Raw genomic sequence first — 27,828 nt, forward strand, 5'->3', positions numbered from 1 at the left:
TGGATGGGTGGATAGATGGATGGATGATTGGGGGGATGAGTGAGTGAGTGGGTGGGTGGATGGATGAGTGGATGGATGGATGGGCAAGTGGATGGATGGGCGAGTGGATAGATGGGCAGTTGGATGGATGAGTGGATGGACGGATGGATGGATGGATGGATGAATGGATGGGCAGGGATGAGTGGAGGGATGGGCAGAGGAATAGATGGGCAGATGGCTGGGTAGACAGAGAGATGGTACATTATAACAACTCCTAGTCCTTGACCCATTTTTGTTGGTCAGGCACACACCATGTAGTTCCCATGCACTACTAAGATTATGTCACTTAATCTTCACAAGGAGCTCTACAAGGGGAGGGGGTAGTACAATGACCCTCATTTTGTAGACAAGAAATTGCAGGTTCTGAAAATGCCAGTAACTTGTCCAGAGCTACATGGCTCTCTCAGTCTTGACCCCTGCTCTGACCTCATAGACATGACATCCCTTATAAACATGACCCCATTGGCTCCCACCCAAGATATTTTGTGGTCCCTGCCTCTGTGGCAGCTATGGATAGGTGGCTTGTGTGGGTGGGGACAGTGGGGCCAACTGTCATGGGGCTGTCTAGTGACCAGTGGGATTGCAGCCTGCAGCCTGGGTGAAGGTCAGCCTTGTCAGCCCTCCTTCTCTGTCCTCCCTGTGACCACAGGAGACCCAGGAGCTGCAAAAGAAGCAGCAGTGGTACCAGGAGAACCAGGTGACGCTAACACCTGAGGATGAAGACCTGTACCTGAGTTACTGCTCTCAGGCCATGTTCCGCATTCGCATCCTGGAGCAGCGCCTCAATCGGTGAGCAGGCAGGGCAGGCGGAGAGAACCCACTGGGAGGCTGGACCACCAGCTTTGTTACCTCTCACCGTCTTTCCTTGCCCCTCTGACTTCAGACACAAGGAACTGGCCCCACTGAAGTACCTGGCTCTGGAGGAAAAGCTCTACAAGGACCCACGCCTGGGGGAGCTCCAGAAAATATTCGCTTGATGTCTCTCCTGGGGCCTCAGCCAGAACTGCCAGAGAAAGGAAACCTCTTCCCTGAAGCCTGGCTCCTGTGTTCCCTCTACCCAATCAATGCCTGTTTACACAGACACCTGGCCTCACTGCCAGCCCACCTCTCCTACAGCCCTGTTTGTTCCTGCTTCTCTTGATTTTCCTGTAAATAGACACACTCTTAATTGGCCATTTGTGCCTCGCACTTCACAAGCTCCAGCAGCAGGCTTTCTCTTCTTCCATTATCTATAGCCTGGGACCACCTGCTTCCTCCCCTTGGCCTGTCATTTACTTCCTGTCCTTCTCTCCATTGGAATGTCAGGTCTTCACAGCACCTCTGCATATGGTCCCACAGCCATCTGCAAACAACTGGTTAGATCTCAGTGTGACTAGGGTGGCCCACCTCACCAGGTGGGATGGGGAAAGCTAAGATGCATGCCCCAGGATTTGAGGGCTGAATCCCAGATCCTCTTCTTACCAGATACTGATCTGTAGAATGGGGTAGTATTGTTGCATTAAATAAGACTTGTGGCCAGGTGTGGGGCTCACACCTGTAATCCCAACATTTAGGGAAGCTGAGGCAGGAGGATCGCTTGAGCCCAGGAGTTTGAGACCAGCCTGGGCAACATAGTAAGGAAGACCCCATCTCTTAAAAAAAAAAAAAAAAAAGAAAAGAGCCAGGCATGGTGGCATGAGTCTGTAGTCCCAGCTACTCAGGAGGCTGAGGTAGGAAGATCACTTTCACCTACGAAGTCAAGGCTGCAGTGAGCCATGATTGCACCACTGCACTTCAGCCTGAGCAACAGATTAAAATCCTGTCTCAAAAAAAAAAAAAAAAAAAAAAAAAAAAAAAAAGACATAAAGCAGGGAGGCTGGAAATGGCACATAGAAAGCAGTCATTAAATGTTAGCTTAAAAAATAGTCAAAAAACACATGAAATGATTGTCAAATTCATGAGTCATCTGGGAAATGAAATGTCACAACACCCTCTGGTGTGAAAAAAATAAAAAGTACTGGTGATGATGAGAAACAACTGGAACTCCCAAATAACCTTCCTAGTGAAAGTATAAATCAGTACAACCATTTTGGAAAACTGCTTGGCATTATCTATTAAAGCTAAACTAAAGCCCAACAATTCTACCCTTAGATTCTACTCCAATCCATCATTCATCAAGTAAGAATGATGAACAACTCAACAGAAATGTAGATAGCTATCTGCCAAAAGGCATGTGCTAGAATGTTCATAGCAGCATTATTGATAATAGCACCATACTTGGAAGTTACCCAAATGTCCATCAAGAGCAGAATGGATACAAAATACAGATATTTTGGGTTGTCAACTGCTTAGGGAGAATGCTACTGGCATCTAGTGCATACAGGCCAGGGATGCTGCTAAACATTCTACAATGCCCAGAACAGCTCCCCACAGCAAATAATGATCTAGCTCCAAATGCCAATGATATTGAGGTTATAGAGTGTATTAGTCTGTTTTCATACTGCTGGTAAAGACATACTCAAGACTGGGTAATTTGTAAAGAAAAAGGTTTAATGGACTCACAGTTCCACATGGCTGGGGAGCCCTCACAATCATGGTGGAAGGCGAAAGGCACTTCTTACATGGTGGCAGACGAGAGAATGAGAACCAAGTGAAAGGGAAAATCCCTTATAAAATCATCAGATCTCATGAGACTAATTCACTACCATGAGAACAGTACAGGGGAAACCACTTCCATGATTCAGTTATCTCCCACTGGGTTCCTCCCATATGTGGGAATTATGGGAGCTACAATTAACAAGATGAGATTTGGGTGGGGACACAGCCAAACCATATCATAGAGCAATGAAAACAAATGAACTTGCAACACAAGTATATGGAATGATATGGTCGAACTGCCTAAGTATAATGTCAAAAGATTCAAGACACAAAAGTACATACTGAATGATTCCATTTATGTAAAGAACAAAAATAAGCAAAAGTAACTGGTGATATTAGAAGTCAGGACAACCGTCACTCTTGGAGTGTGAGGGTTAGTGAATAGATGTGAGCATGGAGCCCTGGGAGGGGATTCTGGTTTCTGGTCATGTTCTGCTTTTTGACCTGGGTGTGTTCAGTTTGTAAAAGTTCATCAACCTTGTACACTTACAATGTGTCCTCTGGAGTGTTTTTAAGTGCTTGTTGTCATGAATGTAATCAAGCCTTTAGCCCTAACTTAAGAAATTCAAGGGAAGAAATGCATTTAAGAAGAACTTCCATCGAACAAGAACTTCAGGAAATTCAGGTAAATGACACTAAAAGGAAACATTTCTAACGTGGGACAATCTACTAGGTAAATGGCCTGATCTCTTCAAAAGATCGATGTCATACAAATAAAAGGTTGGGGACAGAAATGGAAAGAACTTAAAAGAGTCAAGTGTGCTGAATACTGATTGGTTCCTAGTTAGAAAAAAAGTCATAAAAGGTTTTTGGGATGACTGGGGACATGGGAAAATGGACTGGTTGTTAGAGAATTAAATTTTCTTAGCAGTGGTGATACAATTGTTATGTAGAATAAGGTCATTATTTTTTTTTTTATTTTTTTGAGACGGAGTCTCGCTCTGTCGCCTAGGCTGGAGTGCAGTGGCACGATCTCAGCTCACTGCAAGCTCTGCCTCCTGGGTTCACACCATTCTCCTGCCTCAGCCTCCCGAGTAGCTGGGACTATAGCTGCCCGCCACCACGCCCGGCTAATTTTTTGTATTTTTAGTAGAGACGGGGTTTCACAGTGTTAGCCAGAATGTTCTGGATCTCTTGACCTCGTGATCCACCCACCTCAGGCTCCCAAAGTGCTGGGATTACAGGCGTGAGCTACCGCGCCCGGCCTTTACTTTTATTTTTTGAAATGGATCTCACTCTGTTGCCCAGGCTGGAGTACAGTGGCCCCATCTCGGCTCACTGCAACCTCTGCTTCCCAGGTTCAAGTGATTCCCAGGTTCAAGCAACTGCGCCTGGCCAAGGGCCTTATTTTTAAGGGCTACATGCTCAGTATTTGGTGTTGGGGTGAAATGTCGTATCTACAATTTTCAAATGGTTCAGAAAAAGACACACAGACGAAGCAAATATGGCAAACTTAACAAGTGCTGGAATCTACGTGGTATCATGATATTGTGTTTTCAAGTTTTCTCTATTTAGTTTTTTTTATAATACAAAAGTTAAGGGGAACTACAGACTAGCCAGCTTTGATCCGATGTTATTCTAATCTTTTAAAGGTGCCTTGCGGTGACTCACGCCTGTAATCCCAGCACTTTGGGAGGCTGAGGCGGGTGTATCATCTAAGGTCAGGAGTTCAAGACCAGCCTGGCCAACATGGAGAAACCCCGTCTCCACTAAAAATACAAAAACTAGCCTTACCCAGGCATGGTGGCAGGCGCCTGTGGTTCCAGTTACGCGGGAGGCTGAAGCAGGAGAATCGTTTGAACCCAGAAGGTAGAGTGGGGACTCCCCCATGCTTCGGCTTTCAGAACAAGGGTTCGAATTCTGGGGCTATTACTTTCTGACCGTGTGGTTTTTTGCAAGCATCTTAACCTGGGCCTCAGTTTCCTCATCTGTAAATGGGAACAGGAATTCCTACCCCTTAGGGTTGTAGTGAGCGTCGTGTGAACCCAAGGAGCCCTGACCTGAGGTGAGAGGCTGGAGGCCGAATGGCGAGGTTCGAGGAGCTCTGGGTGCCCGGGCCAACCTCTGGGCAACAGGAAGAGGCAGCTGCGGGGCCGAGTCCCTCCTAAGCGGCCACGCGAGAGGCCCCGAGTCGAGAAGGGTTACGGCGCTTCCCTGAGCCCACCCCGCCCAACGTGTCACAAAGCCGGCCTTTCTCCGATTCCCTGATTGCGGCCCCTCAGGGTGCACCCCTTGCCCACGCATCTATTAGCCGAGGCAGTGGCTGCGTGGGCAATGCTCCAGGGCTCAGCGCCTGCCTCGGCTCCGGAATCAGGCTGTTTCCTTCTAGACCTTCCGTGGGGGATTCATGCTGGCGTCCGGATCAAAGAACAGGGACAAAGTCCTCCTGGGTACCATCTGCAGGCAAAGGGAAGAATGAGGAGGCAAAGGGAAGAATGAGGAGCTTCGGCAAAATGCGGACTAAGGCCTCCCTAGGTTTTGCCCCACTCCAAGATGGAAGGCCTGCGGCTTCACACTGCCCCCGAAGTCTCCTTCCCATTGGCTATCTTGTAATTGGTTTTCCAATAATGCGGGCTCTGATTGGTCAATCCAGGACGGTTGCTCAAGCCATTGGCGCAGCCGCCATTGCAGGGCGGCTCTCAAAAATTTTCAGACACAAATTAGGTTCGAGGAAGGAAACGGAAAGGAAAGGGAAACTTGAGACGGAGGCGGGACTAAGGAAAAAGCAGCTTGCATTGGTTTATCAGAGGCCAAAGGGCGGCTCTTGAACGCTCCTTCCTCTTGATTAGTCCGATTTAGGAAAAGAGGGCGGGTACTTAGGAAAAGCGGCAGAAGCGCCTACTTCCATTGGTCAGTCCTGGCAGGAGGCGGAGCGCCTGCGGCAGCTGATTGGTGCGGGAGGCGAGGTGGGCGGGGCTCTGAGCCGGAGGTTTTGTTGTGAGGGTCGGTTGTCAAGCAGCGGCCAATCAGGGCAGGGGATGGAGGCAAGTGGGGGTCGCGCCTGGAGCAGAGCCTCGGCCTCCGGAGCTGCAGCTGCAGGTGGAGTGGGCAAGGGGACGAGGTGGCGAGGGGACGGTGGGCCCTGGGCTGGGCCGAGCCAGGCGGGGCTGGCCGGGCTTGCGGGCAGAGAGCTCTGGGCGTGGGGAGGCTAGAGCCCATACTCCGCAAGCAGAGGGTTGGGAGGATCAGCCGAGGCCGAGGTACCTGCCCCCGCCCCCGGACCAGAGGGGTCGGGGTGGAGGCCCGAGGGGGCAAAACCAGGGAGGCCGGAAGCAGAGCTGGGGGCCTGCAGAAGGACGGGTAATGAATAGGGAGAAGAGAAGCAGGAGAATGAATGAATGGGAGACCCCGGGAACATATGGGAAAGGGCAGTAACGGGAGTCTGGCGAGGCAGGGGCCACGTGAGGGAGCTCGGGAGGCAGGATGTGCATGAGTGGGAGACTCAGGGAGCAGGGAGAAAAGGGGATGTGAACGGAGGACTAGAGAGGCAGACCCGGGGACCCCGGAGAAAGGGGACGGAGAGGAGCGGGCTCATGGGAAAGAGGTGAAGTGGCTGTGGGAAGGAGGTAGGAGGCCCCATGAGGTGGCCTTTCAGAGTTGAGGAGTCATAGCCACTCACGCCCAGACCGGAGGCCTAGTTCCTAGCTCTGTCCTTGGGAATCTCAGGGAGCAGGAGCGGTTCCCTTGCCAGGAGCTGGGGAGTTGGGCCATCAGGGTCGTCTTCGAGATTCTTTCCAGGGAGGACTTCAGTGGCCGTCTCTGGGATGCCTTTCCTAGGCCCATAAGCTTAGCTTCTGACTCCACTCCCCCACATCCCACACGTCAGACAAAAACAACGACTCCCGGGAAATCTATGTGAATTGCAGACACGTGGTCTTCTCCGCCCCACTGCGGCTGGCTGCTGCACTTTAGGCAGCCAGCATCCCGGAACAGAGCTGCATCTCATTATCCTGGTCTCTGGGAGGAGTTTCTTTTTCCTTGTGTTCCAAATCACCCTACCTGAGGTGCCCCCTCTGCAGATTCCCAAACCCAATTTGCTTCTGGCTCTTGTGGCTTTGATGGGTGCCAGTCTTTATCAAGTGGCCTTGGTGATCCAGGTAGCAATAGCTCTTACCAAGCATTTTCTAACATGACATCACCTCTGTTTGTATTGCAGCCTGGTACTGAGCTGAGATGGCTCAAGCCTAACATCCCATGATCCAGGATCGTGACAGATGTGCACAGGCTGCTGCTGTTGCTGCTGTGGGTGATTTGGAACCACGAGGCAGCCCACAGCCAGAAGACGAGGCATTCTCCCTGCCTGGATGTGTGGGAACTCTCTGCCAACTTGATTGGTGGATCTGGGGGGGATCCACCCCCACCCCACGAGGAAAGCACAGTTTGTTTTGTGGGTGGGGCTTCAGGTGGCCAGCCAGCTGAAGGATGGCCACCCCTGTGGTCACGAAGACAGCCTGGAAGTTGCGTGAGTGGTTTTCATTTTTCTTTATCACCCCATTTATTCTGTTAGCTGCTTGTTGCTGGGAGGCCTGAACCTACAGCTTTGTTTCCTGTTCTTGGCACAGGAGGAGACTCCTGGACTTTGGTGTAAAATAGACCACGATGTAAATCATGACTGTGGCACTTCTTAGCTGGGTGACACTGGGCAGGTGACTTAACCTCTCTGAGGCTCAGTTTTCTTGTCTATACAATGAGATGACGCCTGCATTCTATGGTTGCTGTGAAATTCAAGTGACAAGATGAACATCCTAAAGCACTTAGCACAGCATTTCCAGTTAGGCTGACAGTGGGGTGAGAAATCCTGAAAGATGTTCACAGCATTCTCAGACATCTATCTCACAAGTCAAACTTCCCCAGTCAGATAAAAGCATCTTGGGCCCAGGATGGGGGAAGGAGTGGGAGCGAGAAGGGATGGGCAGAGGGTTGCAGACAGGGCTTGGACTGTAACTGATGGGCACTGCCCACTTCCACCATTGTCCTGAACAAGCGGTTCTAGGCTCTTTGATCTAAAGATTTCATACTCTTAACAATTATTGAGGACCCCAGAGTGCTTTTGTTTGTTGGATTTATATATCGTCAATATTTACCATGTTAGAAGTTGATACTGAGACACTTTCAAACAAGAGTATATAATCATATAGGCCTCTAGTGATGTTCTGGGAAACTCCACCATATGCTTGTGAGCAAATGAGAGTGCATAAAGGCAGATGCCATCTTAGTGTTATTGTGAAAATCCGTTTGTCTTCTCAGACCCCCCGAAAGGATCTCGAGGATCCCAAGCATGCCCAGATCAGAGTTTGAGAATTCCCGTACGTGTTGGCACCTCTATCGTAACTGGTTGGCATAGCTTTTGTGCTCTCCACCTGGTCACTGTCTGCTGCCAGCTGTCCCTGGGCTGGTTTTCAGGAGCTGGGACAAGACTCCACACTTGCTTTTTTTTGAGACAGACTCTCACTGTTCCCCAGGCTGGAGTACAGTGGTGCGATCTCAGCTCACTGCAACCTCTGCCTCCCGGGTTCGTGCGATTGTCGTGCCTCAGCCTCCCGAGTAGCTGGGATTACAGGTATCCACCACCACACCCGGCTAATTTTTGTATTTTTAGTAGGGACAGGGTTTCACCATGTTGGCCAGGCTGGTTTCGAACTCCTGACCTCAGGTGATCCACCTGCCTCGGCCTCCCAAAGTGCTGAGATGACAGGTGTGAGCCACCACACCTGGCCAAGACTCTACACTTTTTAACCATGAATTTAACCATAAGACTCTGGGCAAAGTTCTTTGCAGGGCCTCTGTTTCCTTGTTTGTAAAGTGAGAGGTTTGGGCCATTTTCATGTTGTTCCCCAAAGCTCTAGGGCTCTGGGAGAACCCTGTTATGGTTCCCCAAGGAGGGCACACTTCGGTCAGAGTAACTTTGTCATTATTGGGATTACATATTCATCCCTTCAACAGCTGGCCTTTCCCCAGAGCTAGGCACTGGGGAGCCACTGGGCAACAAAGTCGTCAAGGTCTCTGTACAGTGGGAGCTCAGAGCCTGGGGAGAGCAACAGGCAGGAACTGGATAACTGTATCCCTCTGTGTCTCCTCTAGTTGCAAGCTGAATTAGTTAACTCGGGGGTGGGGTAGGGGGTGGGTTGGGAATACTGCAGGTTGCTTGAACAGCAAGCGCAAAGGCCCTGAGGCAGGAGGCTCGACGTATTGGAAGGACTCAAGGGAGGCCATGGGCAGTGGCACAGCAGCAGGAGGAACATGGGGCCGCACAGACCTAGTGAGTTCGCAGGAGCACGTGTCCACAGGACCCCAGCCCTCCTGAGGCTGCCGTGGCTTTATCTTAAAGGCAAGGCCAAGCCATCAGAGTGTGCCAGCAGGAGGTAATGAGATCAGGCGTGTTGGGCATCTGCTACTGCTGCTGATTTCATGTGCATGGTGGTGTCCATGGAAATCAACTCTGAAGAGCCCAGGGCCACATGACCTCTGGCTCCTTGTGGCTCCAGGGTCTGGTGAAGATCAGAGGTGCGTGGCCCACATGAGGTCGTTGAAACCTAGTACTTTGTATCTTGCATCTGGGATGTGGATCCTCAGCCCTTACCACACCGTGTTGCCCAGCTTTGGCTGGATATGGGGCCCAGGTTGTATGTGCTCCCAGAGCTTGGCCTGCCAGTAGACACTGAGGATTTTTATTTTTCATTTTTTGTATGAAAATCAAGTATTCGGCCTGGGCTGTTGGTCGCTGTCCTTCAAGCCAGGATGAAGGAGGAGCTCTCGGGGTGGTGCCCCGTGCCTCCTTTGCAGGTGCCTGTGCTGTGTCCCTGCCCCTCTGCTCGCCCTCCTTGGGGTCCAGTCAGTCCCTGGTCAGGCTCCTTAGAGGGGAGTGATGTGGGCTCCTCAAGAAGGGCCCAACTTCTAAATTCTTCTCCCCCCAAAGTCTGTGGTTTTGCCAGCTCAGTCTCCCGCCCCCACCACCGTCTGATCACACTGGGGCATATTTTGTGCAAGGCCTAGAGTGGGCACCCAGGAAATACTGATATTATGAATGAATGACTGTCTCCAGGGGCAGCAGTCCTGAGGCCCAATGAGGTGGGGCCCAGCCAGACACTTTCCCTGGGAAGAGTGAGGGCCAGGGGATAGACAGAGCCCTCCAGGTAGGCCAGGGGGAGTGGGCAGTGCCTCCACGGAGAGGATGCCAGGCTCGGGCACAGAATGCCAGGGAGAAGGTGCTTTGCCCTCTTTCCGGGTTGGGCGGAAACTCTTGAACAGACACATGTCTGTGGCTGGACTCCCCAGGTTTCTGTCCCCACAGTGTCCAGAGGACAGAAGGCTCTCGTTGAGATGGGACTAAAGTGGGGCCCAGCTCCCTGGGATCCCCACGGCAAGCTCCCCGGTGCCCTGGCCCAGGTTTGGGCCCACAGGGAACCCTCGCCCTTGCTGGTGCTGCTGCCTGTGCCAGCTCTGCCCTGGCTGGGCCAGGAGGCATGGTGTCATCGGTGAGATTGAGCCTGCGACTTGTCCCCTGGGCATTCCTGGTGGCCCCTTGGAGCCCGGCTTTCTGGCAAGCAGCTTCCGTGGACCCAGTTTCCCAACCTCCTTGTGGTCTGAAGTCCGCAGCAGAGACACCCAAGCAGGGTGGAGTTGGAGCTGGGGTGCAGGAGGAGCCTCTGTGGAGCACCGTGGCTGCAACACCCTTTTCCTTGGCGTCACCCACGCTGGCCTCCCGGGTGCCTCGGGGCGTCAGCACCTTGGGGTTTTCCCCTGGCCTGTGTAGGGAGAACTGTCTTTTTCCTTCTTTCTTTCCAGAAGGAGCTTGCACAGGGATGGGCTCCGAGGCCCTGGCTGCCTCTTGGTTCCCTGCCTGTGCTTTGCTCCCTGTAGAGCCCTCTGAGGCTCATGCCTGCCATCTCCACTGACCAGGCCAGGGACCTTGGGCTGTCTTCATGGCTTCCTCCTCTGTGTGGTCAGCCCTCACCCCCACCCCGGCTGCTCAGTCTGTTACCTCCTGCCCGCTCCTCATGAAGCCCACCCTCCGGTGCCTGCCCGGGCCCCCATGCCCATTCTCTCATGGTGACTAGCCCCGAGCCTGCCCAACGTCACGGAGCCCTCACCTGCTACTAAGCAGCACGCAGGCACACTCTGAGGGAGTCCTTAGCATCAGGTGTGAGCAGGCACCATGGGTATCCCCACTTTCCAGACGAGGAGCCAGGCCCTCAGAGGACAGGTGACCTGGTAGCCAAGGCCACGCAATAGCAGATCGCAGACCTCAGACCAGAACCTGATCCGTGATTCTGAATCTGAGCCACAGCCCCGTGCAGGCTCACCTGGGGGCAGCTTGTCTAGAGGTGACTTCAGTTGTTCTTAGAGTGTGTTCTCCAAAGCAGGGTTTGCATGTCCACATAAGCAGCAGCTGAGAGGTGCATAGGCAGTGCATGGGTCAATTTTTTTTAAATTTTAATAACTGTTTTCCTTTTTGTATCATAGAAAGAGTATCATGAGTATATCAAACTTGTAATTTCATGGATATGGCCTAAGACCAAGCTAATAAAAAATAGCAAGTCAATTTTAAAAATTGAGTATAACTAGTCAATATTACCAAGTGATGTGCAGAAACAGGAAGACAATCGTGAAGTCTAAAGGTAAGAAGGACAGGCATGATGAAAGTTGAGAAACAGTGATTTCCATCTCAGGCCCATGCCCTGCCCTGTCTGCTGGTCCTACAGCTCATGGTGGGCACCAAAGCGGGAGCTGAAGGAGGCAGAGCCTTCCACTGGGTTTCAGGTTCTGGAGCGGGTAGCCGAGCAGGGTCACCCCTCCTTCACAAGGCCACATCGGGCCCCCCTGATGGCCTCTCCCTCTCCTTCCCTGTGTAGAAGAGATCGTTGCACATGCCAGCAATGTGTCCTCACTGGTGCTGGGCAAAGCCTCCGGGCGGCTGCTGGCTACAGGCGGGGATGACTGCCGTGTCAACCTGTGGTCCATCAACAAGCCCAACTGCATCATGGTAAGCCCCGACAGCCAGCAGGGGGTCAGGACAAGGGCCTGGGGAGGGGACAGGGACAGGGGTTGGAGGCTGAAGAGTGAGCAGCTTCTCAGGCTCTCTTGAGCCCAGGGCCCCCTATCCGCTGGGGCCCAGCCCAGGGGTGGAGGAGGTGTGGTGCTCAGTGAGGCGCAGGACAGCCCAGCGTGGCTGGGACAGTGGCCAGCCCTCAGGAGTGAGGGAGTCACCTGTCTGTGGTACTATTAAGAACTCCAGGCAGGCTGCGTGAGAAGGTTAAAATAAGCCCGGGGCCTGTGGTTGAGCCAAAAGACTTATACCCCTCCCCTCCCACCTGCCCATCTGCCTGCGTGGCAGCAACATGTGGGCGTTTATTTTAATTCATTCCCAGCCTTCATTCCCCAACGAGGATTTGAGGGGACCTGACTGGAGCTGGTTAGGAAGCGAGTTCTTAAATAGTATCTCCCCACTATTTATGCAGCTATGTTCAATGCTAGAAACTGTTTACCAGATAGGAGCACATAAAGGAGAAAACACAAAATGAATTACATATAGTTCTTTTATCCAAAGGCCACCACAGTTGGTGTTTTGGGCTGAGTCCTTCTAGATGCTGAGACAGATACGTATACGTGTACATGCACATGTGTACACACTTGTACATGCATGTACACATGTATACACGCAAATACTCATACAAGCACACACACACAAATAAAAATACACTGCCACTCTTGTGCAGTCTGATTTTTAAAAATAACAATGTTGTAAGGATTTGCCTGTGTCAACAAGTATTCTTTTACAACATAATTTTGAATGATTTAATGGTGTTCCATTGTAGGGATGAGCTGTAATTATCTTAGCCACACCCTGTTATCAGCATGGAGGTTGTTTCCGGCTTTTTTTTGGCTCCGCTAAACCACCCTGTGGTGAACATCCTCAGCCACCTAGATCCTTGAGCAGATCCGTGATCATTGCATTCAATCCAAGGGTGTGTGCTTTTGTTAAAGCTTTCAAAACAGATTGCCAAATTGCCCTCCAGAAATCATTTTACATTCTCACCAGCAGCATCGGAACCTGCTCTTTCCTCCATGCCCCACCCCCCATCCCTTGCCAATCAGGGAAGTATCATTGTTTTGACTCTTGGTGAAATAAAGAAAAATAGGACAGGCACAGCGGCTTACACCTGTAATCCCAGCATTTTGGGAGGCCGAGGCGGGTGGATCAACTGAGGTCAGGGGTTTGAGACCAGTCTGGCCAACATGGTGAAATCCCGTCTCTATTAAAAACACAAAAATTAGCCGGGCGTGGTGGCAGGCACCTGTAGTCCCAGCTACTCAGGAGGCTGAGGCAGTAGAGTTGCTTGAACCCGGGAGATGGAGGTTGCAGTGAGCCGAGATTGTGCCACTGCACTTCAGCCTGGGTGACAGAGCGAGACTCCATCTCAAAAAAAAAAAAAAAGAATATGGCAAAGGATGCATTTCTTAGTAGAAACTTAATCACCTCTGTTTTTCTGAGATCCAGGGGTAGAACTGAGATCCACCCCAGCCTCAGCAAGGGTGCCAGGGGTCAGTAAAGATGAATTGAAATGTTTTGTTTTACTTTGCTTTTAGGGTTCAAATGTGTGTTTCTACCCCCCCTGAAATGCCAAAGTAGTAGCATACACAAGCTGAAAAAGCATCACCAATGACTGACCAAAGATAGGACATGCCACGACCCCCGGAGAAACGGGGCCAACCGTCTGGGGCCTGGCCTGCAGGCTTGTCTTTGAATGCCAGGTACAGCTGTCAGGCCCCAGCCGGTCTCGCCCCGGGCTGCTGCCCTGGCTCACACACACCAGCCTCCCAGGCCTTACAGTGCCTCCAGCCTGCCGGGGTCTCTCTCTCCTTGGGGTTTCTGTGCACGCTGTCCCCCTGCAGGCCGTCCACTTGGATTTATATTTGTTTGTTTTTGAGTATGGGATACACTTATTCCTCTCAACATCCAAAAGATAGAGGGTCCACAGTGAAAAGTCTTCCACCCTCCTCCAACCCCCACAGCCCTCTCCTTTCCATGGGGATGAGCAGTTGGGAGAGCCGGGGTTCCAGAGGGGCAAGATTTGTGCCCGGGACCAGGCAGGCCTTGGTTCTGCTGTGGCTTTCCTCGCTGAGGGGCTTGTGTGGGGCAGAGTGAAGAGGGGAATAGAGCAGGGGCGGGTTGCTTGACTTAGGGCCGAAGGGACAGCATCGCTTTATCTTGGCCAGTCACTCCCCTCTGAGAGGCCCAGGGCCATTTCTGCAGGTGACGCCCATGTCAGAAGCACAGCGAGGAAGAGGGAGGTGGTGGGGGGGATGACTGGGGTTTGTCCACTTTTAGCCCTGAGAGCTGAGGGCGAGAGGAGTAGCTGCTCAGAAAGGGCCTGCAGGAGGGCTCCGCTGTGGCCCCATGGGGCGCCCTCTCCTGCCTTAGCCACTTCTCGCTGAAGTGTTTCCGGGGGACCTGGAATTCAGGGCGGCAACTGCGGGGGTCTGTTCAGCAGTGTCCTGAAGCTGCTGCCCTCTCTCCACAGAGCCTGACGGGCCACACGTCCCCAGTGGAGAGCGTCCGCCTCAACACCCCCGAGGAGCTCATCGTGGCTGGCTCCCAGTCGGGCTCCATCCGTGTCTGGGACCTGGAAGCTGCCAAAAGTAGGCCTCCGAGCTTGCCTCCTGTGCACGCGCACCTGCCTTAGTCTTCAGGCTCTGCAGTTGTGCCACTTCCTCCAGGAAGCCTGCCTGGACTAGGTTGGCTGCTTTGCTCCTGGAGCACTAACCGGGCAGTGTGGCACCCACTCCACCCCTATTAGCCTGGCATTGACATACACTGCTGCCTCTAGCAGCTGGCACTGAGGGCCTGCCGGAAAATGTCTGCATGAACCATCGTGTGGGTTGGGGGATGCGCAGGTGTGTGTGTGTGTGTGTGTGTGTGTGTGTTTGGATGTGTGTGTGTTTGGATGTGTGTGTCTGCATCTGTGTGTGTGTGTGTGTGTATTTAGAACCTAGAGGGACGTCACATGTGGCCAGGGGCCCTGCAGGTCACGTGAATGAGTGAGGTGGCTGTGTGGGACATCCGTGAAGAACCAGGGAGCTTGTACCCCGACTCCAGGTGGTTCCCACTCTGCCTTGGCTCCCTGGTGCCATCAGGCAGCCTGGAATGGCCAGATCTGTTTGCTTGTGCTCTGTTTTAATTTAGTTTTCATCTGTATGGAAGCTGTACATAGCCTAAAATTTAAAACCTCAAATACCAGTAGTTCTGCAGTTAATTCCAATGGAAAGAGGAAACTTCTGCCCCACTCCTTCCCATTCTCCAAGAGCCGAAACGTTCTGTGCTTTCGTCTGCGCTTTGCTGATCGCCTCCACCTTTCTAGACCACATGGTTATACCACAGTTTCTTTATTTTCTTATTTAAAAAACATCGTGGCCAGGCGCAGTGGCTCACGCCTATAATCCCAGCACTTTGGGAGGCTGAGGCAGGCAGATCACCTGAGGTTGGGAGTTCAAGACCAACCTGACCAACGTGGAGAAACCCCATCTGTACTAAAAATACAAAATTAGCTGGGTATGGTGGCACATGCCTATAATCCCAGCTACTTGGGAGGCTGAGGCAGGAGAATCACCTGAACCCAGGAGGTGGCAGGAGGTGGGGGTTGTGGTGAGCTGAGATCGCACCATTGCACTGTTGCCTGGGCAACAAGAGCAAAACTCCATCTCAAAAAAAAAAAAAAAAAAAACACACATTATTCTCTTCCTACTGTAGAGGATGAAAATGTAGCTCTCTCGTGGCACCACCCCCAGCCCTATCGCTCGTGTTTCTCCTCCCACCCTCCCAGTAGCACCATTTCAATAAGCGGTGTTTATAACGTAAGGACGCGTGTCATTTACCGCTGACTGTTTCTTTTTAATAACTTGGTTTCCCTGGAGTTAATAGTTGTTCTTTTTTCTTTTTTAATCTGTGTGTTTTCTATGTCTGTATTACTCATTTATCCCCAGATTCTCTGCCAGAAGAGTAAAGCTCCTCCTATTTCTTTGAAACCCTTGCCATAATCCAGGCGCCTTTTCTCAGAGCCTCTCCTCTGGTCCTAGAGGCCTGCAGCCCGGCTGTCATCCTGGGCCTCCGTGTCTCTTCTCCGGGGAATTCTCTAATCTGCTGTTCCTGGTCCCACCCCGCCACCTTTCTTGGTTTTCTCCCTCTTTTTGATGGAGCACATTCTTTTGTAGCTTACTGAGAAAGGGTGCTGGGAAGGCATAGTTTTGGAGACCTTCCATGGCTAAAATATTTTTTTGTTTCCCCTCCTCTTTTTTTTTTTTTTTTTTTTTTTTTTTTTGAGACGGAGTCTTGCTCTGTCGCCCAGGCTGGAGTGCAGTGGCCAGATCTCAGCTCACTGCAAGCTCCGCCTCCCGGGTTCACGCTATTCTCCTGCCTCAGCCTCCGGCGTAGCTGGGACTACAGGCGCCCGCCACCTCGCCCGGCTAGTTTTTTTGTATTTTTTAGTAGAGACGGGGTTTCACCGTGTTAGCCAGGATGGTCTCGATCTGACTTCGTGACCTCATGATCCACCCGTCTCGGCCTCCCAAAGTGCTGGGATTACAGGCTTGAGCCACCGCGCCCGGCCTCTACCCCCATCATTTGCTTTTGTGTTTGTTTTATGAGTTTGAGTGTAGAGTTCTATGTTGGCAATAAAATATCGCCCTCAGAATTTGGACGGTGCAGCTCTTCTGCCTTTTAGGTTCTAGCGTTGCTATTGGGAGGGGCTGGTGCTGTTCTAATCCCAGATCCTTCACAGGGGACTGGCTTCATTCCACGTTCTCTCTCTTTTTTCCTCTCTCTCTCTCTTTTCTTTCCTCTCTCTCTCTCTTTTCTTTCCTCTCTCTCTCTCTTTTCTTTCCTTTCTCTCTGTCTCCGCAGGCTTTTAGGGTCTTTGTCCCAGTGTTGTGGTGTGATGAGCCTTGGGGTGGGTCTGTTTCCACCCTGTGCTAGGTCATCGCTGGTTTCTTGCGGTTGTGGTCTGGAAACTCATGCCCTCAGTTCTGGGCTGAGTGGAGAGTCTCGCCCACTGCTCCTGTGCTGTGCCTCGGTGCCTTGGCAGGTGGTGCCAGCTCTACAGATTTTTCAAGAGAGGCTGGAAATCTGGAAATTCATGTGGATTCACCCATTTAAAAATGTTGACAGCTCACTCAACATTTGTTTCAGAATACCATGTAGGCCAGCACTGTGAGGTCCAAATGAGACCTGTTTGCCTGATGCTTTTCTTTTCTTTCTTTTTTTTTTTTTTTTTTTGAGACAGAGTCTTGCTCTGTCACCCAAGCTGGAGTGCAGTGGTGCAGTCTCAGCTCACTGCAACCTCTGTCTCCCAGGTTCAAGTGATTCTCCTGCCTCAGCCTCCTGAGTAGCTGGTACTATAGGCACGGACCACCATGCCCCACTAATTTTTATATTTTTAGTAGAGGTGGGGTTTCTCCATGTTGACCAGGCTGGTCTTGAACTCCTGACCTCAGGTGATCTGCCCTCTTCAACCTCCCAAAGTGCGGGGATTACTGGCATAAGCCACCGTGCCTGGATTGCCTGATGCTTTTTGACAGCCTTGGTTGGATCATCCCACGTGCCAGGCAGGAGGCCACCTACCTGAAGCCCTAGAGAGGAAGCAGCAATGTGGATTTTGCCGAGGCTGCTTTTTCCAGAAGAGAGCCCCTCTGGCCCGGCTGAGACTTCAAGATTCTTCTGGGCCTCTCCTTGGTTTGTGCTCTATGTTGGCAGCAGTGCAGCAGCCATGAGCCACACATACACAGTGGCAAGGTTCCCTTTGCTCAGGAACAGTGGGCTTTCTGTATAGGTGGTACTCAATAAAGATGCACCCAGGCCTCTTCAGTGATGCTTGCCTACTCAGTGATGGTCAGTTTAAGAACAAAAGAGCCCCAGGACCTCTTTGATAACAAACAGGACTGCAGGCTTTGCGTCTCGGCACGTGATCACACTGCCTGGTCACACCAGGGCATGCTGTGCTTGGGTGTCACTGAACTCAAGCAGGCCAGGGAGGAGCGAGTCCAGGATGGCTGGGCTCTAATGGAGAAGGTGGGAAGGCTCAGGCAGAAGGCGGGCAGCTCCCTGGACCTGAATCCCAGCGTGTGGGCACCAGCCATTCAGTATTCACTGAAGAACAAGAGACAGAAGAGAGAAACCGAGGGCGCCGTGCCCCCTGTCCAGGCTTTCTCAGCCACAATTGTTTTGCTCATAAGGGAAATGTGAGGAATTCCTTGAAGTGGCTGAGAAATGAAAAATAAAGACTGCTGGATTCCTGGGCCCCGGACAGCCGGGGCTGGCTCCTCCACAAGGAGCTTATTACAAACTCACAGCCCAGACTCCACCCTCAGAGAACCCGACTCAGTACTGGGGTGGGCCCAGGATCTGGATTTTAATAAGCTTCCAGGTGATTCTGATGGACAGCCAGGTTGACAGATGGGCAAATGGAGGCCCAGGGAGGGCACCAAACTTAGGAAAGCCCTGGTAGTTGCAGGCAGCAGAGCCTGGGACTTGAATCCTGGCGTCAGGAATCCCATCCCAGTGCTCTCTGTTGTGCCATTGAATGGAAGAGAAACTTGCCTTCAGCATAGCAGGTAGAGCTAAGACCTCTGGCCTCCTCCACCCCCACTTGCAAGAGCTCGGGTGACAGTGACAGACAGGCAAATGGAGGCCCCAGGTGTAGAAAGGTTCCAAAGAGAGCTGCTCCACTGGCATGGTGGCTCACACCTGTAATCTCAGCACTTTGGGAGGCTGAGGCAGGAGGATCACTTGAGGCCATGAGTTTAAGACTAACCTGGGCAACAAAAGGAGACCCCTGTCTCTATTTAAAAAATAGAGAGAGAGGGAGAAAGAGAGAGAGCTGCCTGTCATATCGGTTGCCTTGGAAGGCCACCCATCACTGGAGGGCTCAGATGTAGGCTAAGGATGTGCTCACCTGGGAGGCCATGGGGGTTCCTGTATGGGACAGACAGACCCTGGAGGCCCCTCCACTCTGCAGTTCCTAGATCCCATGATTGAATGTGGGCATCAGAGGCCTTCGTGGGATAGAAGAGCAAGGACAGGAGTCAGGCCAGAAGAATGTGGTCCTGCCTGCTTTCCACAGCGCAGCCAGAGGGCGAGGGTGGCTCAGCGCAGGGGATCCCACGGGATCCCACAGGAGGGCGGCCGGCACTTCATGCTGCCAGCCCACACAGGGTGGGACTCCTCCACATCCTCTCCAGGCAGGGCAGAATTTTAGAAGCCTTGCTGTGGGATCCAGGCTGAGTGGGCTGGGAGCGGGTGTGGACTGGAGCAGGAGCTAGCGTGGCCTCCTTGGCCAGGAGGCAATGCCCAGCCCCCAGCAGCACCTGATAGCTACACGGAGCAAGGAGGGACAGCTGCAGAGATTCTGGTGCAGGTGAATTGGATATGCATTCGACAGACTCCAGAGGGATGTGAAAGTGTCCAGACCCAGCTCCAGTGCCAGACAGGGCCAGCTGCAGAGGGGCACTGAGGCCTGGGGAGGAGGAGAGAAGGCCCAGCTTGCGGGACAGCCAAGAGCAGAAGGCAGGCCTTGTGCAGGAAGACATGTGAATGGGACTAATTACGACTGGCATTTATTGAGCACTTACCATGTGCAGAGCCCATGCTAAGCACTTTATGTCTGTTTGTTTACTCCATTCTGTGACCCAACGTGAGGCCCAGAGACAGTATGTGATTGGCCAGGGTCACACCACCAGTGAGGATTGGAGCCAAGGCTGATCCCAGTACTGTCTGATGCCACAGCCTACATCCTGACTTTGGAGGTAGAGAAGATCATACAGTAGAGTTCATTTAATTCACCCAGTGCTTGGATCTCGACTCTGCAGTGAAGTGTTATATATGGAATCTTGAATACCTCCTCTGACAGAGAGCTCATCACCTCACAAGGCACCCTATTGCACCTTGGTTCAAAACTAAGAATGGCTGGACTCCCACATTTCCTGGCCCCGCCACTCAGGATGGTCAGTTTTGTTCAGATAGTGAATTATAAATCTTTCCAAAAGCAGGAAACATGAGACAAATTTGAGTGGTGCTGGAAGACACCCTGAAACACACAAGGTTTGCCTCCAGGCTGGGCCGCTCCTGGCCATGGAGATGCCTGCAAAACCTTCAAGGAAAGGATGGGAGATGTGGTTCCTAGGGCAGCGGGAGGCGATCAGGCCCCACCCCGGGAGTTCTTTGGTCCTTGCGTGTCCTCCCTGTATCCTCTCAGTTCTCACTGCTCCTCAGTGTGTCCTCACAACCATCCTCAAGATCCCATGGACAGGGGTCACCCAAGAAGACTGGTGTGTGTACCAGGGCCACCCCAGCCATGCCCTCCCCTTGCCCTCCTTAGGGCCTTTGCCCATCACCTCCATCTACCTAACAGTGCATCCCTTATCCTCCACCCACTGACATCTACTCAAATACCACCTCCTCCATAAAGCCTTCCTGGATTTCTCTTTCCAACCAAGCTGTTTCTCTCCCAGCTTGAACCTCTCCTGGTCTCTCTCTCTCCTTGCGCTGTCTTGGGTGGGGTTCAGCGCCCTGCAAACCATAAGCTGCATGCCCATAGGGCCTGAACTGAGTGTGGTGGTTCCCTGGCTCTGCTGCCACTGGGGCACAGTCTTTGGGGAGAGTGCGGTACAATTTCTGCAGACTTGAGGTAACACAGGGCTGTCATCTCTCAAGAGAAATATAGGAAAATTAGTTGTCGACTGGACGCAGTGGTTCACGCCTGTAATACCAGCACTTTGGGAGGCCAAGGCGGGTGGATCACTTGAGGTCAGGAGACCAGCCCAGCCAACATGGTGAAACCCATCTCTACCAAAACTATAAAAAACTTAGCTGGGTGTTGTGGCACATGCTTGTAATCCCAGCTACTTGGGAGGCTAGGCCCTTTGAGCAGGAGAATTGCTTTGAACCCGGGAGGCTGGAGGTTGCCAGTGGAGGCCGAGATTGCACCAATTGCACTCCAGGCTGGGGCCGGACAAGCAAGAAGACTCCTCAAAAAAAAAAAAAAAAAAAAAAAAAAAGGAAAGAAAATTCATTTGTTAGGGTGGTGGGACCCTTGATTATTTCCTCCTGTTTTAAAATACGTGTCATTGTTCTATTTTTCTGTTCTGTTTTCTGTGCAGTTAATCCAAAAGCGCACACACAAATCCCCACAGCAGCCCTTCCTCTGCCAGCCTTCTCATTTGCCTCTTAGCCACTGTCTCTGCTTTCCTTCTTGTCAGTTCTTCGCACACTTATGGGACACAAAGCCAACATCTGCAGCCTGGATTTCCACCCGTACGGCGAGTTCGTAGCCTCCGGTTCCCAGGACACGAACATCAAGGTGAGAGGCCGGTCCATGCCCCGTGTCTCCTGCTGGGCCTGCGGCAGGACCGGCCCGGCCCTCAGTGCTGGATTCCCGCTGAGGGGACCTCTTCCCTTTCTGCAGCCACATCTGCATCATCCTAGGGAAAGTGGGTGGCAGGCATCTGCCAGACGTTTCTGCTCAGAATGCCAGCTTAGTGAGCAGTTTCTGTCCTTGTTACCGTGGGGAGTAACAACCTAGAGAAGCCTGTGTCCCGCCCTCTGCTCACGGCCACACACCTTCCTCCAGTCGTGGCTCTGGGCCTCAGTCATGACCTCTCCTGACTCTGCCCCTTTGCTTCTCTCACCCCCACAGCTCTGGGACATCAGGAGGAAAGGCTGTGTCTTCCGATACAGGGTAAGGATGCGCTCTGTCAGTGACTCCATGAGCACCTTGCAGGCAATTGAGTGTGGCGTGGTGCCCAGACCTCGGCAGGGGATGGAGGGGACGGCTGTCTCACATGAGTGAGAACATAAAACATGGATCTGGAGCCGTGCAGGAGTGCCATGGGTGGCCCACCTGGATCCCCTGGCTCTCCATGAATCCCCTAGAGTCACGTTCATCAAACTGCTCCACACAGAACCAGGCGGATAACCGGTGTCGTTACATAGAAGGGGTCCCATAGGAGTGAGGAGGCAGGGAGAGGTCTGTTGGGCCCAGGATCCCAGGGTGAGCTCATGCTGTGTCCTCCCTCAGGGGCACAGCCAGGCCGTGCGGTGTCTCCGGTTCAGCCCCGATGGGAAGTGGTTGGCGTCGGCCGCAGATGACCACACCGTGAAGGTAGCTCCCAGCCTGACCTGGGCCCGGGGGCTGGAGGCTGGGGGCTGCTGATCACACCAGGCTGAGTCCTCACCTCCCTCCTGATCAGGCTCACATGTCCCAAGCCTATCCCAAGTGGAAGGTAGCTTGTGGATAAAAAGCTTGGCCTGGATTAGAGAGAGGGTGGGTAGCCAAGATGCCTGGTCGCCCTGACCTCCTCCCTGCCCTGCCTCCAGCTCTGGGATCTCACTGCTGGCAAGATGATGTCTGAGTTCCCTGGTCACACGGGGCCTGTCAATGTGGTCGAGTTTCACCCCAACGAGTACCTCCTGGCCTCTGGCAGCTCTGACAGGTGAGGAGGAGCGGGCAAGTTGTTCGTGACTGCTGTCCTTCACCACCTTGCCCTCTGCGCGTCTCTGCTCTCGGTCTGTCACTGTCTGGGGTGTTATATGCCTGATGATCCTGTGTAGACTGAATTGGATTTCAGCCCAGCCAGGACTGGACCCTGGTCCATCTCGTCTGGCTCTGGTTCCCTGGCCTCAGTGTCCCAGGTCTATGGCTTCATGGGCAGGTTGGGCCCCAAGGCACCTAGCGGGGCCCCATAGGGCAGGGAGGCTGATGGCTGTTGGGGCCAACCCTGGGGCCAGGGCCATTGGGCCCAGCCTCCCCCTTGCAAAGTCAGGGCCAGCTCTGCCCCAGACGTTGCTCCTGGTGGCCCTGCCCTGGGGGATAGGTTTCTGGAGAGAAGCTGGCTTCCCAGGGGCATAGGCTTGGCAGCACAGCCTGGCTACCTTTGCAGGACAATCCGTTTCTGGGACCTAGAGAAGTTCCAGGTGGTGAGCTGCATCGAAGGGGAGCCTGGGCCTGTCAGGTACGCAGGCTGTGGGGTGGGCGGCCCAGCGCTTCTCCCAGGCAGCGGAGTGTGGCTGTGGGTGGGCCTTTCCCATCTCCGCTGCTGTGCCCTCCTTGCCCCGGGCTCTCTGGGTTCCTCGGGGTGGGGACCAGGCTGGGTGCCACAGGACCCACAGCCATGTCTCGCCTGGCCCAGGAGTGTCCTGTTCAACCCCGACGGCTGCTGCCTGTACAGCGGCTGCCAGGACTCGCTGCGTGTCTACGGCTGGGAACCTGAGCGGTGCTTTGATGTGGTCCTCGTCAACTGGGGCAAGGTGGCCGACCTGGCCATCTGCAATGACCAGTTGGTGAGACAGCCATGGCACCCACCGCCCCCCACTCCCACGGGGCCACCCGCCTCCCTCCAGCCCAGGCCCTTCCTCCTACCCCCACACTGGGGCTGGGATTTTGCTCCCTCAGCTCACAGGCCCAGCCCCACCTCTCTGCTTCCTGCAGATAGGTGTGGCCTTCTCCCAGAGCAACGTCTCCTCCTACGTGGTGGATCTGACACGTGTCACCAGGACTGGCACGGTGGCCCGGGACCCTGTGCAGGACCACCGGCCCCTGGCACAGCCACCACCCAACCCCAGTGCCCCGCTCCGGCGCATCTACGAGCGGCCCAGCACAACCTGCAGCAAGCCTCAGAGGTGAGGGCGTGGGGGGCTTTAGGGGGCACAGGAGAGGGCCTGTCATAGGGGAAGCCTTGGAGTTCCAGCCCTGGGCCTTACAGGGCACCTGCTTCCTTTGGGCTTGGCCTCATGCCCCCAGGGTGAAGCAGAACTCAGAGAGCGAGCGCCGCAGCCCCAGCAGCGAGGATGACCGGGACGAGCGCGAGTCCCGCGCAGAGATCCAGAACGCCGAGGACTACAACGAGATCTTTCAGCCCAAGAACAGCATCAGTGAGGCCGGGCTCCCGCCCCCAGCCCAGCATCCCCATCGGTGAAAGGGAGGCTGGGGGTCCTTCCAGGATGGCCTGCTGTGGCTCTACGTCCCTTTAGCTTCTTCCTAACCCAACCTGGGTTCCACGCCCTGTCCTCATGTTCCCTGGGCCAGGCTGCGCTCTGATGGAACTGAGAGGGGGCCCTGGGCACTCCCCAGCAGCGGCCCAGCAGCTGCTCAGGGTCTCAGTCCCTGCCCTGCCAGGGACAAGTGGGCTGGGAGGGGCAGGACTGAGGGTTCCTGGGACCAAGAGCAGGGTCCACAGTCTGCAGCCGCATGCCTGGGAGCTACCCTCTGTCCCCCGCACTCTGACAGGGCCCTGGGTCCCAGGTGGCCTGGCCAGGAGCGCTCACAGCCAGGGGCCTCTTTCCTCTGCAGGTCGGACACCACCCCGGAGAAGTGAGCCCTTCCCTGCACCCCCAGAGGACGGTGAGTTGGGTGAGCCTGGTTTCCTAAGGTCTCTGATGCCCCCTGTCCCTCATCTTCTCTCCCTGTGAGTCCTCCGGACAAGCCCCTTCCCTGGAACCTCCCCTCTCAGGACACGACCCACAGCCTCTCCCCCTGGGTCTCTGCCCTCCACCTGTTATGTGCTGGGTCCCTGCAAGACTGACATTGCCTCCCAAGGAGCCTGTGCCCTGGTGTGTGGGGGACAGACATAGACACCACCACATGGGCGGGCCTGCCGGGGGCACTCGGGCTGTGGAGGATGGAGAGGAGTCACTGGGGGCCCACCTTAGATGGGGTCTGCTGTAGATGGGATGATCGGGAGGCTCTCAGGAGGCCCAACAACTGCTGAGGCCTGGGGGCCGGCAAGAAGAGGGAGAGGGGAGCGCTTCTGGCAGGAAGGGAGCTGAGAGGCGGGGAGCTGGGGTGAGTCCCAGCAAGAGGTCAGGCCCACAAGGCCTCAGCTGGGGTTTGGATTAAGAAGGGAGAAAACATGATCTGCGTTGTGGTTGGAGAAGGGGCAGGTGTGGGGCCCCCTGTCCTGCAGAGTACCCCTGCCCTCCACCTGGCCTTCCCTCAGGGACCGTCCTTGCCGTCTTCTGGAGGCTGGGTTTCCTAGGAGATCCACTTCCATCTTGCCAGTCACTTATCCCAGCCCCCTCCACATACATGCCAGTGAAGGGACAGGACAGCCACATCCTAGAGCCCCCTGGGTCCCACCCACAGGCAGACTTAAGATTGAGTTCGGGGAGAGGGAGGAGGCAGGTCCAGGCCTGCCCCCAGGTCGTCTGGAGCCCCCATGCTACTGGCCTGCCGCCTCCCCACGCTCCTGCTCCGTCCCCATTGCGATGTTGCCCAGAGCTCCGCCCTGAGGCCCTTCTGGCCGGACCCAGTCATCTTTTCCTTTTGCCTCCAGATGCAGCCACAGCAAAGGAGGCAGCAAAGCCCAGCTCTGCCATGGATGTGCAGTTCCCAGTGCCAAACGTACGTCCATGGAGGGAGCATGGTGTGGGGCCTAGAGAGGGTCCTGACCCAGGGTTGGGGGTCCCTCGTGTTGGGAGGTAGAGAGGGAGGCCCCAGGCTGGCACCCACTGAGCTTCACACCCGTTTCAGCCGGAGGTCCTGCCCCGGCCCCCAGTGGTTGCTTCCACACCTGCACCCAAGGCTGAGCCTGCCATCATCCCTGCCACCCGGAATGAGCCCATCGGGCTGAAGGCCTCCGACTTCCTGCCTGTGAGTGGGAGCCCAGTGTGAGGCATGGGTGGAGGTCTGTGGGTCGAGAGCAGAGCTTTGCTGCCGGCTCTTCCCATGGCAGCATCTGGGTGCCCATCCCACACAGGCTGTGAAGATCCCCCAGCAGGCCGAGCTGGTGGACGAGGATGCCATGTCACAGATCCGCAAAGGCCACGACACCATGTGTGTGGTGCTCACCAGCCGCCACAAGAACCTGGACACCGTGCGGGCTGTGTGGACCACGGGCGACATCAAGGCAAGCGCCCACCGTCGCCCAGGGTCTCATCTTGCCCCTTGCCCCTGCCACCTGCCTGCCCAGGCTTGAGGCAGAACAAGAAGAGGCCACCCATGTGGGATAGGCCATCCTATCGTCATCATCACGGCTGCCGTTTAGTGAGCACCTGTTTAATGCCTGGCCTTACACTCACTGCATTAGGTGCAGTGCTGTAAACACCCACAGCCCCTCCAGCACACTCACATTCACGTTCGTGCCCCCACCCTCACCCTCACAGGGCCACACTGTCCCCCCCTGCCCCTCCCCTGACGGTGCTCTGTTTGCACAGACGTCGGTGGACTCCGCTGTGGCCATCAACGACCTGTCGGTGGTGGTGGACCTCCTGAACATTGTCAACCAGAAAGCGTAAGTGGCTGCCGAGGGGGAGTGGGTGGAGAGGCAGGGCTGGGCTGACGGCAACATGTCCTGGCCTCTCCTAGCTCCCTGTGGAAGCTGGACCTGTGCACCACGGTGCTGCCACAGATTGAGAAGCTTCTGCAGAGCAAATATGAGAGGTGCGTGTGGGGAAGCCATGCCTGCCTCAGGCAGGGGGAGGGAAGAGGTAAGGAGCCTCCTCCTGGACCATGGGAAGGCCCCCCAAGAGCCTGGGTGTTCCTGTGAGCTGGCTGTGAAGCATTGCTGCCCCTCAACGGTCCAGAGGTGGGAGTGGAAACAGGCGTGTGTGTGTGTGTGTCTGTGTGTGTGTCTGTGTGTCTGTGTCTGCCCCTCTCCTCCTTTGTTCCTCGCTGTTTCTCTTTCTGTCTGTGGCCCTGAGTCCATCTGTGACTTCATCCATCTCCCCCTGAAGCTATGTCCAGACGGGCTGCACCTCCCTGAAGCTGATCCTGCAGCGGTTTCTGCCCCTCATCACGGACATGCTAGCGGCCCCTCCCTCCGTGGGTGTGGATATCAGTAGGGAGGAGAGGTGAGGGCCAGGCGGCACGTGTGTTGGGGGCAGGGGTGCCACAATAGGTGAGGGGACAAAGGCCTGGAGACCCTGGCCCCTCTTACTGACAGTCCTGTTGGGACAGAGTACAGAGGGTGTGTTGGTCTGGGGCCATGGCTCAGGGCATGGGTGGGCTTAGCCAGAGCTGGGTTCCTCCATGGCCTGGCTGTGCCCACAATCCCTGGCAGGGCCTGAGTAGTTCCCTTCTGGGCCTCCGCCTTCCCCTGGGAGGAGGGGCTGGAGCAGTTAGGATAGCAAAGGCCCTGGGGTTGGGGTGGTGGTGGTGCCAGCTGGCCCCTCAGGCATTGCCGTCTCTACAGGCTGCACAAGTGCCGGCTCTGCTACAAGCAGCTCAAGAGCATCAGCGGCCTGGTCAAGAGCAAGTCGGGCCTGAGCGGCCGCCACGGCAGTACATTCCGCGAGCTGCACCTGCTTATGGCCAGTCTGGACTGAGGAACGCAGTGGGCAGGGGCTCTTCGCTGCCCTCAGGGCCTGGCCTCAGACCCCCACTCCTGTTCCTTGTGTGCCTAGTGGCCCATGAGCCTCTGCCTGGCCCCTGCCGCTGTCCTGTGGCCGTCCTGGAGGAGGTGACGCTGGTCCCTGGCCACCTCTACAGCCCTGAACTCTGAGACAACTCTCTCCAGCAATAGCTGCCCAGCTTTGCCCAACTGTTGCTTCTTGGGGCAGCGAACTGAGCCCTGGGGCTGCTGCTGTAATTTATAAGGCAAATTTTATTAAATTTGTAACTATTCCCAGGTTTCCTTGCGGGGAATGTTTTCTGCTGGCCACAGGGCTCCCGGCGGCCCAGGAGTGCCTGCCCCGTGGTTTCTGAGATGAGGCCACACCCCCTCCAAGCCCTGCGGTGGGGCTCCGGGCCATGTGGCCAGCAGGGGGCAGCAGAGAGTCAGGCCTGTGGGACAGCACCAGTTCAGCCAGTTCAGACTGGGTAGGAAAGGGAGGCAGCAACCACCCTTCCACCACTGGGTGTTGAGGTTATGTAGGGGTAGGCCCCACCAGCCGGTCCTCCCCACCTCAGCCACACACGAGCTGTCTTATGGACACCCCCAGGCCGCCTCCAGGGGCAGGACTGGAAGGCACCTGCCCCTTCTTCTGAGCAGGGCTCTGATCAGCTGTCATTCCCTGCTGGAGCCCCCAGCACTGGCTGGCGGGAAAGGGTCCACCGCTCTGTGGTCACTGCGACAGGTGGGCCCCCTTCTGCTCCCAAGGCAGGGACCAGGTACGGCCCTGCCCTGGGGTGGTCAGGGTCCTCGGCACTGGAGGAAGGTGGCACGGACCTC

The 27,828-nt window shown here is 54.6% G+C and overlaps 2 protein-coding genes across 7 annotated transcripts in view; both read left to right on the plus strand.

Annotated features, from left to right (window-relative positions):
* The window catches only part of DRC7 (dynein regulatory complex subunit 7), a 35,323-nt gene extending 34,109 nt beyond the window's left edge, over positions 1-1,214 (plus strand). For 3 of the 5 annotated variants that reach the window (XM_017878887.1, XM_017878888.1, XM_017878889.1), the window contains 2 exons: positions 689-828; positions 923-1,212. In XM_017878887.1, the coding sequence (XP_017734376.1) occupies positions 689-828; positions 923-1,016 (234 nt within the window). In that variant the 3' untranslated portion in view covers positions 1,017-1,212. Of the gene's footprint in view, positions 1-688; positions 829-922 lie in introns of all 5 variants that reach the window. The other 2 variants (XM_017878885.1, XM_017878886.1) reach the window with 1 other exon arrangement.
* Positions 1,215-5,562: 4,348 nt separating this feature from the next.
* Positions 5,563-27,287, plus strand: KATNB1 (katanin regulatory subunit B1). Of its 2 annotated transcripts, none has more exons than XM_017878890.1 (20): positions 5,563-5,715; positions 6,833-7,138; positions 11,529-11,659; positions 14,199-14,316; positions 20,923-21,023; positions 21,360-21,401; positions 21,741-21,824; positions 22,040-22,155; positions 22,603-22,674; positions 22,852-23,002; positions 23,151-23,341; positions 23,463-23,593; positions 24,012-24,062; positions 24,994-25,061; positions 25,191-25,310; positions 25,417-25,566; positions 25,874-25,950; positions 26,025-26,099; positions 26,393-26,509; positions 26,851-27,287. In XM_017878890.1, exons 2-20 carry the CDS (start codon positions 7,099-7,101, stop codon positions 26,981-26,983), a joined length of 1,968 nt encoding a protein of 655 aa, XP_017734379.1. In that variant the 5' UTR covers positions 5,563-5,715; positions 6,833-7,098; the 3' UTR covers positions 26,984-27,287. The 2 variants fall into 2 exon arrangements, with proteins under 2 accessions (XP_017734379.1, XP_017734380.1); XM_017878891.1 differs by lacking the exon at positions 5,563-5,715 and adding an exon at positions 5,747-5,876 and having other exon boundaries at positions 26,851-27,286.
* Positions 27,288-27,828: the final 541 nt, after the last annotated feature.

Source organism: Rhinopithecus bieti, unplaced genomic scaffold (assembly GCF_001698545.2).
Source record: "Rhinopithecus bieti isolate Rb0 unplaced genomic scaffold, ASM169854v2 scaffold_11161, whole genome shotgun sequence".
Lineage (NCBI taxonomy): Eukaryota > Metazoa > Chordata > Mammalia > Primates > Cercopithecidae > Rhinopithecus > Rhinopithecus bieti.